At 54.1% G+C, this 10,906-nt stretch overlaps 1 protein-coding gene across 1 annotated transcript; it reads left to right on the forward strand.

The window, feature by feature from the left end:
• Positions 1–391: 391 nt before the first annotated feature.
• Positions 392–4,011, forward strand: PHYSODRAFT_339257 (hypothetical protein; the record flags this gene model as incomplete). Its single annotated transcript, XM_009537168.1, has 14 exons — positions 392–568; positions 615–1,127; positions 1,181–1,365; positions 1,408–1,757; positions 1,784–2,046; positions 2,081–2,335; positions 2,367–2,585; positions 2,666–2,731; positions 2,761–2,871; positions 2,909–3,235; positions 3,276–3,331; positions 3,380–3,743; positions 3,796–3,836; positions 3,915–4,011. The coding sequence occupies 14 exons, from the start codon at positions 392–394 to the stop codon at positions 4,009–4,011; spliced, it is 3,024 nt and encodes a 1,007-aa protein (XP_009535463.1).
• Between the last annotated feature and the right edge of the window lie 6,895 nt (positions 4,012–10,906).

The following is a 10,906-nucleotide window of genomic DNA, read 5'->3' on the forward strand; positions in this document are numbered from 1 at the left end:
TTTTATAATAGCTTATAGTCCAGATCATAAATAGAGGTGGATTCATATAGAAAGGTCCTCAGAAGCATCTAATTGGCTTAAAACAAGCGATTAAGAACCAATAAGATATGTGTTCTCTTTATCCTCATACACATTTGATACTCCATCCCAAGGGGTCGACTCCGACTGCAGCTGACACTACCTGCGCACGCCTGCGGCTCCTGCAGGTTTTCGCTCGCCCTGTTGGCCCTACGACTTCACCCGAGCGCTTCCCCGCGAGCATTCTTCTTGAGGATCGCGGGACTGGAGAGCAAGAGCAGCGCCTGGCGCCACAGCGAGCGCGAGGGCTCGCGACCGGCCTCCCTCGGACTCATTTGCGCGCAGCTGAAAGAAGGTCGCGGATGCCGGCCCGATGCTGGTCGAGAGCATTCGCAAGATGGATCACGTGCTCAAGGTCATCGAGGCGGCCAAGCGTCGCACCATGATGCACATGACCGGCTTCGCGGCTACGCTGACGCTGCTGAAGCAGGCGCTGGAGGCCCTGTTCGCGAAGACCGACGCCAACCAGACGCGCATCCTGCACTCACGGGTTCGCTGTCGTACTTGCCGCTGTTGGCTCCTTTCCACACACACAGCTGCTGACTGAGGCCAAGCCGAAGCAGGTCCAGGACGTTGAGCGTGTCAAGTGCGCCATCAAGGACAGCCAGCTGCAGCTGCCCGAGTACGCTACGAGCGAGGAGACTACCAACCTGCAGACGGTGGACGTCGTTGTCGATGAACTTATTAACATGCCGTTGCTGCAGCTCGTTGACTGGACTGCGACGTGGGCAAAGATCGCGGAGCACCACTCGAGCGCGACTCACGTGCTGGAGTTTGGACCTGACCTTGGCGTGGCGAAGCTGAGCGACAAGTTCGCGGAAGGCCTGGGCATCGAGGCGGTGATGGCGACCGCCAAGCACCCCGTCATGAGCACATCGACGAAGTACACCCCTCACATCGGCCTGCAGCAGTTCATCGACGCTACGCCGACCTTAACTCCTGCCGAGGTGATGTGGGCGAAGAAGTTCGGCCCGCATGTGACTGCGTCGGGCGGGCTCTACAACAGGTTCACGCACGCGCTGAACAAGCCCCCCCCATCATGGTCGCGGGTATGAAGCCCACGACGAGCCTGGAATGTATTGACCTCGTTGCAGCAATCCAGAATGCGGGTTTCCACGGCGAGCTTGCGGCGGGTGGCCTGTCGCGCCCGAACATCTTCGAGGACGCGGTGAACGAGCTGGTGTCGAAGATAAAGCTTGGTCTTGGCATCGCGATCAACATGCTGTACCTGAACGTAAAGCTTGGTCTTGGCATCGCGATCAACATGCTGTACCTGAACGCGAAGCAGTGAGGCTTCCAGTTCCCCATGGTTCTTCGTATGCGCCACAGCGGCGTGCTTATCGAAAGCATCACAATTGCCACTGGTATCCCAACGCAGGAGCGTGCGCTTGAGATGATGTCGCAGATGGAGGCCGTTGGCATCAAGGTGGTGTGCTTCAAGACCGGTTCGGTGGACGGTATCCACGCGGTGCTGAAGATTGCCGCGGCGATGCCGTCGATGACCGTGATGCTGCCGTGGACTGGCGGCCGCGCTGGTGGCCACCACAGCTTCGAGGACTTCCACCAGCCGATGGAGGAGACGTACGCCGCCATCCGTCGCGTGTCGAACGTGCTGCTGCTGGTGGGCTCTGGCTTCGGCAACTGGGAGGACTCGAAGCAGTACCTCACGGGCGAGTGGAGTCTGGCGCGCGGCCACCTGCACAAGAAGCCTGCGGATGGTGGAAGGAGTTCAACGACAAGTACTTCTCTATCCCGCGCGAACAGGTGGAGCTGGTGCTCCGCCTGAACAAGCAGGACATCATCGCGCGCCTGAACGCGGACTACCAGAAGCCTTACTTCGGCTGTAAGCGCAACGTCGAGACGGGCGAGGTTGTCCCGACGGAGCTGGAGGAGTGGTCGTACGGAGACGTGTTGACGCGACTGGTCGACTTGACCTACGTGGAGGTGGAAGGCAAGCCGCAGCGCTGGGTGGAACGACACGTACGTCTCGCGCGTGAGCAAGTTCATCACGCGCACGGAGGAGCGTTTCCGTCACGAGAGCGCTGGCGCACTGTTTGACCAGTCGGAGCTCAAGTCAAACCCGCGCGAAACGCTGAGCGCATTCATTGCGAAGTACCCTGCGACAGTGTCGACGCTGATCTCGGTGCCGGACTGCGACTTCTTCCTGGAGCTGTGCCGCATGGGTGGCAAGCCGGTGAACTTCGTGCCTGCGATCGACACGGAATCCAAGACAAGGTTCAAGATGGGACTCTCTGTGGTACTCGGAGGAATTGGATTCGGTGTCGGAGTGCGACGAGCAGCGCGTGTTCACCCTGCAGGACCCCGTGGCTGTCCGCTACGGCACGGAGGTGGACGAGCCCGAGGTGGATATTCAGGGAGGCATCAATACTGGCTTCATCAACGTCGTGAAGGAGAGCGATGCGATTGCTGCCGCACCGGTTGCTGCTGCCAAGCCGATTGTGGACATCGCCGGTGCTGAGGTCACGAAGAGCGAAGGCAGTGTGGAGGTGTCGATCTCCACTGAGGAGGACACCGATCTGTCTGCTGACGAGTAGATTGCGGCGCTCGCCGCGTCCGTGCGCGAAAGGACTGGCTGGAGGCGCTTATCCTGTCAACTCACGTCGTGGAGAAGAAGATGTGGCTTGTGATCCCGGTGCGTCTTCTCCCTTCGGCGGCGATAAGTACGTGATCGATGTCGCCGGTGTTCGCGTGTTCGACAGCCCCATCGACATCTCGGGCCCCGTAATTGAGATCACGAAGAAGGAGGCGTCGATTGTCGTTGTGGTGAACGAGGTTCGCCTGGCGGAAGACTGGCGTCGTGGCGCTGTAGATGGCGCTCCAGTACTACCCTGAGCTACCATGCTCGATCCACGCTGAGGGCAGCGGCTTCATCGACAAGATGTTCTACCCCTACTTCTGCGTGGCCATCGAGGGCACGGAAGAGGAGTCGTGCGAGGCGGCGTGCACGGAAAGAGTGATGTCTCCTTTCACGGCCGACTTCAGCATCACAAAGGAGGAAATCATGGCGTACCGTACCGCGTTGGGTCTCAGTAAGGACGAGGAGGGTGCCCCCGCCGACTTCGTGACGATCGTGCCGTGGCGTCCGCAGATCCGGTCGGTGTTCACGAAGGAGGTGAAGGCCAACCTGCTGGGCCTGGTGCACCTGAAACACGTACAAGCTGCTGGCATTGCACAAGGCGTCCGCGACGTTCCTGCCTGACGACGACATCGTGACTCACGATGCTCATGATTCGTGAGCATGTCAAACGTCGGCAGTCTCCCCATCATCGCCAGCGGCAAGAACGTGCACGGTGGCCCTCATTTCGCGCAAGACGGTGGGCGAGCAACTGGAGGAGGTGCTGTTGCCGCTGGTGGGGCTGCACAGCGAGTTCCTGATCCGAGGATCGTTCAATGACTTTGAGCCGATGTTTTTGATCGATAAGCCGACGGACGATTTCGTGACCAAGCGCCAGGAGGATGTGGAGATCCTGAAGGCGAAGTCATGGCTGAAGCTTGCTGCCGAGGCCTCGGTGAGAGTCTGTGTCCTCTTGTCGTTTGAGCTGACGACGAAGAAGCACTACGCGTCCATCAACGCACTGAGCTTCGTGGAGGCTACGGTCGTGCTGTGCCGTGAAGAGGCTGGTTCGAAGATGGAGACCGGCACGGTCGATTCAAGAGGAGGTGAATGCGAGCCCTGTGGTGGCGTTCCTGCGCTAGGTGCAGTATGGTATGATGAAGCAGGCGCCGATGGCGTTTGGGTTCGAGCAACCGAGGACTCCTGGTAGCGGTCCATACCCATGGTAACCCCGGCAGAGCCCTGGTCATCGCGAGACCAGGTGCCCTGGTGGTATTCACCTGCGCACGACGTTCGGTCACTTCATCCTCGAGATGGTGCGGAAGAAACAGAAGTCCATTACGGCGCACTTTTGGTGAACCAGTAGCCCCTGAATCTGGCGACCATGCGGTTCTCACGAGTACTTGGAGTTCTCGTACTTCGAGAACATACACGAGGGAACGAAGAGCCCATAAGTTGTGGAAGCGCAGGACTAGATGCAGTTGCAGTTCACGACAAAGGATAGCCTATGTGGAGCTATTGATGTACAAGCTTACACTTGATTAAGACGCAAGTGATTAAGTCGCAAGTGCCCCTGTTCTAGAAGGGCAGAGGACTCTGCTCCGTGAAGATTTCAACCCTTCCGACGGCGACGAACTTGGGTGTGTGCACAGCACGTTGGTGACTTAGTGCGTGGGGTGGCCGTCTCCTTCGGTGCAGAAATGTGGGCTTTGCTCGAGCTTCGTGACGTTGTTGACGGCCGTCTAAAACTCGTGGGCGACATCGGCGTTTTACTTGACGATGGCTACAAGGGCAGACTGGAAGTTGTGATCAAAACTATGCTTCAAGTTGGAGTACAGACTCGTACGAGTTGGAGGCGCGTGGAACGGGTGCTGCTTGTTCATGTGGTTCACGAGCGCCATGTCGGTGTGCTTACCGTACTCGATGCGGGCGTTCGCGGACGCTGGCAGCTCCGCCGTCGACAACCCGCCCGTGATCATGAATAGGGCCGACTTTGTGGGCAGCTGGAATGGACTGGATTTGTTGGATATGTACTACATATTATGTAGTCGATTGGAGGATGGCCCGGACTTGGAGAGCTCAAGTTGAACTCGAGGACCACACGACCTCTGGTCAGTAGCACGGTCGGCGCGAGAGGAACGAGGTCGAACTGGTCGACAGTCATCTTGTTCTCGCATGTGGTAGTCGTGGATTCCGGGAGGATTCTGCAGCGCAGAACTATGGATAACGAAGGCTTCACGATAGAATTTTTGAGTCTAGACGGCTTCGAACCGAACCTCGCCTACAGCAGAGTCGTCGAAATGAATTGCACTGGAGGGATGATGAATCAATAGCGTGTATTTGGTTTGATATGGGTCCCTATGGAGGTGATGCGTGGGTAATGACTATTCGCTGGTCCCGTCGGCTTCAAGTTTGAGAGTTGCTTCGTTGAAATCCAGAAACGATTGCAGCTCAGAGATGGCTGTGACGGCGTCGTCACCGAGGCGTGCGCGTCGTTTGCTCACTGTTGTACCAGCTGCTGAAAAGCCTGCTCGCTAGGAACTGAAGTCGCCATGACAGCAAGAAAGTCACGGGCCATGAGCTGAATTCTTGGAAACTGGTCCAAGCTTCTCATCCACGCGCAAACTTCGTGGCTGCTCGTCTTGGAGTTCATTGTTTTGTCGCGATGAGCCATCCAACGGTCCAGCTCTGACGCGAATGATTCTCCTTCGAAGCTGGCAGGCTTGTCAGACTCGAACGTGTCGTCGATCAGCTGGAATAACGCCTCTCCAAGTGCAGCGTCGTGTTCTTCCTGCTGGCTGAGACGAGGGCTCCTTGCCTCTTGTTGCTGGCGCTCGAATCGGGCTTTGTAGGATGAGTCATACTCGTCCAAGACGTACTGCCGGATGGTACCCATGTCGTCAACTATGCTTGGGAGAAGTGACTTTGCCCGTGGATCCAAAACAGCGGCTATCTGAGCTTCGCGACTCTTTACATGCGTCGTGTACTCGTCTAGTTTCGACTTGAATGCCGTCGCGAAGTCTGCAGTGAAGCTGGAGTTAGCATGGAGCGCCACCTTGGCAGCGTGATTGGAGATGAGCGTAAAGACGACCACAGCCATGCCAAAGGTTGGATAGTTTTTTTTCAGACATCATGGTAGTTAAAAGCTGTGAGGAAACTGCAGAACTCGGTCCGCATTGCCCAGGCTTCGTCTCCGAGAGAATAAGCAAGCCGGTCGTCGGCTTTGATGGCGTAGTCCGTGTAACCTTCGTGAACCTTCACGGATGCGGTGGAGCGGTTCTTGCGCAGGTGGATGGCTGACAGCACCATTTCCCAGGTGCTATTCCAACGAGTAACGCAGTCGAGTTCAGGCTGACGAAAGGTTACCTTCAACACCTTGCACACCCTTTTCAGCTCTTCGTTCAGCGCAATCGATTCCGTCAGCTTCTTCAGTACATCTCGAATATGGCCAATACTCGTCTCTACGATGGAGCACACCTTTAGGCCTTCTTTCACAGCCAACTGCAATACATGTGCGAGACATCGCACTTGAAAGACATCGTGTGGCTCGCAAAGCATTGCGCTTGATTCAGCCGTCATGGCAGCAGCTGACGACGGCATCGTCGCCTCAGCGTGTGCTTCAACTTCATGAGGCAGCTTTGCCTTGATCGACCGCACCATGCTTACATTGTTCGTAGCATTGTCGGTAGTGATCGCCCAGATAGTGAGTAGAAGCGCTCCATCCATGGATTTCACAACGTCAAGGAGGTGGTCAGCTAGCCGAACACCAGTATGGGGGTATTCCACGCGTATGAATCCTATGATGACGACGGATCGCAGGTTCCAGTTGGCGTCAATCCAGTGCAGCGTCACCACCATGTAGCCTTTTTTCGCTGGGGACGTCCACAAATCTGTGGTAATACTCGTACGACTCGCACCAACATCCTCTAAAATGAGGCAGTGCAGGATGATCTTCCGAGCCAGGTTTTTCTCCACCTTCCAGCGCTGGATTGCGTGGCTTCGGACTGTCTGGCGGCAAGGTACCTTGTAGGACGGCTGTAATGTTGCGTAGAAAGCGATGAACTTGGGCTGCTCGACGGTCAAAAATGGCTGAGCGTTCGACACGACCCAATCAACCAGAGCTCGATCGGCGTCGGCTTTGCTGAAGTCACTCCCTAGGCGCTGTTTCACCATACGTTCGAAGCCATGGTAGAATAGATCCGTCTGCCTTGATGTGCTTGCATCCGTACCACCGCCGTACTCGTCTCCGTGGTATTGCTTGAGATGGTTACGCATTGTTGTGTGAGCCGTCGAGTTCCAGACCTGTGTTTTGCCCTCCCACTCGCAGCACTTGCAGGAGTATCTGCCATTACCAAGCTCTTCGGATCGATAGCCAATGAGGTCAGCAAAGTACTACTTCGAAGTACAGCGGCTCCAGAAAGTCACCACCCAGGCAACTTCAACATCGATTTTGGGCAATAGCTAGACAACCACTAATCGGATCGCAGTGGTGTGGGTACGAGTAGAACCGTCAGCGAACCTCAAGACGAAAACATTAGCCAATAACATCGGTTCGCGGGAAGTGTTCCGCCAATCACCGTTTATTCAAAACAAGGTGCAAATATACTGAGCGCCCAGTGGCTGGCCTCTTGCCAATTATATAAAATTTTGTATGGAGTGTCACAATGTTGCACGAATGTTGCTCGATCTAACCCATGCATTTTGGCGGCAACGCACCGATCGTTACCGCGCTAGTTGCTCTCATTCTCCTATTCACCTCACTTCGAACAAGTCAAGCTCAACTATGGACCAAGGACGTCGCTAGCACTCGCACGAGATCCGTTGTCTCTGCGTTAGCAAGTGGAAGAAGGGCTACAGCTACTCTAGAATCGCGAGGGAGCTGGAGATGGCCCGCTCGACAGTGCGCGATATTATCGCACACTTCAAGTTGAATGACCACTGTGTCGTAGCTCCGCGCCAAGGCCGCCCCCGGCTCTACTGCCCGCGATGACCGCCGCATTCTCCGAGACACTGAGACCAACCGGTTCTTAAGCGCGGCGGTCCCGGCTGCTGCAGTTTCCAAGGACACTGGCCGCGTGGTGTCGCCGCAGGTGGTGCGCAACGGCCTCAACGCAGCCGGCCTCAACGGCCGCTCTGCTAGGAAGAAACCTTACCTCTCCAAGAAGCACCGCAAGCAGCGCCTCGCCTATGCAAAGAGGCTGGCTCATCTGGAGAAGGACGACTGGGCGAATGTCCTCTTTACAGACGAGGCATCGGTGGAGCTGCACGGTACCAGCGGTCGTGTCTCGGTGTGGCGCCGGACACATGAAGCCTTCCATGAGAAGTGCGCCGTGCCGACCTTCAAGTCCAGCCGCAAGTCGTTGATGGTGTGGTCCTCCATCTCGGCAGACGGCGTCGGCACGATGCACTTCTGCGAGAAGTCCGTGGACGGCGCCTACTACCGACACCTGCTTCAACAGGAGATCCCGATCACCCGCCAGCTCCTCGGTCTACCCCAGCCTACCAACTTCGTCCAGGACAACGCTCCAGCGCATCGCACTAAGGCCATGACGAAGTTCGTGAAGACCTTAGGACTCCATGACCTTTGTCACCCCGCCCAGAGCCCCGGTCTCAACCCAATTGAGAACGTGTGGGCGATCATGAAGCGGGAGCTGAATCACCAGCCAGCAACCTCTATTGAGGACCTCAACGAAAAGCTCCGTGAGATATGGACGAGTATCGACGACGATGTCATTCGCAAGTGCGTGCTTTCCATGCCTGCTCGCCTGGACACTGTCATCGCCAGCAAGCGGGCTCACACAAAGTACTGATTTGTGACTTGATTTTTGTATGGGAACGAGGTGGGCGGTGATTTTTTATCACCGTGTTTTGTCAGTTTTGCCAGATTTTTCCTGATAAAAATACAGCAACGTTACGTTTTTCCTATTCATTGACCTTCACTTGGAGTTTATCCTTTTGCGGTTCCGCTCGTGTTTCTCCGGCAGGAAAATATTATCTAGTTCGTGAGCAGTTGCCAAATATATTAGCTGTATCCTATGTGGGCGGTGACTTTCTGGAGCCGCTGTACAATTTTAAGTGCTCTGAACATATTACATGTACAAATACGACGTAGTGCTGTGATAATGTCCGTATAGTTTATTGGAAGCTGTGGTTGGGCTCACGATCAGCATCATCAGGACGTATGCCCAACATTGAGCTCAACGTTGTAGAATATAGTTGTCAGTAGCTAGCTATACGATGCATGCTACGACGACGAACAATGTAGCACGGGCTGCATTCTTGCATTCTTTCTCCACGAAACGTGTATTTCGATGGAGTCCACTTTCTCGGGTTGCACACGTCTTGCCCTTCAGCGCGGTTCGACACCTGGCGATTCTAACGTATATGTAAATTTTGAAAATACTGTGACACGGCATAAAATATGCACAAAACTATGAAGTACAAAACAGTACATCATATTGTCAGGCGAATTTCTTGTTGTTCATTGCACGACTTTGTCTACCGGACTTCATCTTGCCGGATATTTCGTCGTAGTCTGTAGAACCCGTGTGTTCATGTCTAAACTGGATAACCTGGTTTACATCAAAAACAAACTACGGCTAAGCCGATCAGGCAAGTTCCCAACGAACAGGCCCAGTTTTAAATTAAAGTTTCGTTTCTGCGAGCAAGCCCAGAAATGGAATGATTCAAGTAATCGTCGATTCGGGCCACTTTAGAAACTTTTGGGGTCTAGAACTGGTTCAAACCATCTTCGAGGCCTAGCATAAATTGGAGATGCTTCTTTTTACATAAATTGGAGATGCTTGTTTTTACTAAGTACAAATAATACCAGTAAGGCGATCTATTACGCATAATTTCATAATTTTCTTGAGCAAATGTGTACGTATCATACTGGTCACCAAGCAGCGTGGCTTTCTACGTGCATGGCTACCCCGTTTGAACTTCTGAAAGTCTTTCGCCCAGCTTGGCGGAACGGCACACTGCACGAGCTCCGCGACTACGATGTGACTTCAGGCGCAACTTTATTACAGAGCTAGCAGGCTACGATTTCAACTTATAATTTCAGTTGTCTGTTTATCTACGTGTCAATTCGAGCGCTGAATTGATTGAGGAAGATCCACGGTTTCATGTGGCATGAATGTCGTTCGATGTCATCCGCTAGGCGGGGAACCTACGAATGTAGCGCGAATGTCGTTCGATGTCATCCAAAAACCTTCCAATCGACAGTTCTTCGAACTGCGAATTTGGATCTATTCTAACGCATCTTAATAGCGTCTGTAGCGGCCAGTTGCACCGCGCAACGAACAATACAGTTGGCAAATATCGTTCTGTCCTCTTCACTCATCTCTTGCTTGATATAGATTTTTATTGAGGATGTTCTCCTCAACAGGTCGACTTAAATGCCACGATGAGTACGGATATATAATCACGGCATTGGCAAAAAACTCGATGTATCACGCAAATGGACGTAGAGAGCAAGAGGGGCGAAGACCTTCAAGCACTTTATACGTCGCAACATAAAGCGGAATGTTATCCTTCACGGCATCCAACTTGAGTTGAACAGGATCCGAACGAAACCTCGACAGTTTATCTTCCGCGCTTTCGCCCCTGGCACTATCATCATCAAACACGAGCGCAATGCAACACACGTGCTTCCCAGCATCTAGAAACGGCTTCGCAAACGCCCACAGCTCCACTTCGTCGCACTTGTGGGTAGTGTGCGACACCACCTGCAGCAATCAGAAGCACTCCACAGTATTTTCATCATTGGATGACTCCGGCGGTTTGCCCACAATTTTCCACTTCGCAACCGCATCAAAGGCATCGGCTCGTCCGACTCCATCGACGAGTGGAACGTTATTGTACCCTTCACGTTCTTGATCTCCCTCCGATCCACCATGCCGTACTCGTAACAAGATATGCGAACGCAACGTTGGCAGCGTAAATGCGAGCGGAAAAGGTATTCCAGCGCAATACCAAGGGCACGAGGACCATTCATCTCTTTCGCTATTATAACAAGCTTCAGGAAAAAGTTGGGTGTTACCATATCCACGAGGTGCATCAAGGCCATCATCGAGGTAACACACGACCTCCAACACGATAAACGCGTATACAGCTCCGCGTTCCTCGTATCCGTTACCCCAATCATGCGAACGCGGTCAATCTGATCGTCTGAATAGCACCTACGCGTACTGAGCAGTATGTCTGCGTTTCCAGGTGTGAGTTCAGACAATCCAGCTTCTAGATAATCCC

Source organism: Phytophthora sojae (genome assembly GCF_000149755.1).
Source record: "Phytophthora sojae unplaced genomic scaffold PHYSOscaffold_10, whole genome shotgun sequence".
Taxonomy (NCBI): domain Eukaryota; phylum Oomycota; class Peronosporomycetes; order Peronosporales; family Peronosporaceae; genus Phytophthora; species Phytophthora sojae.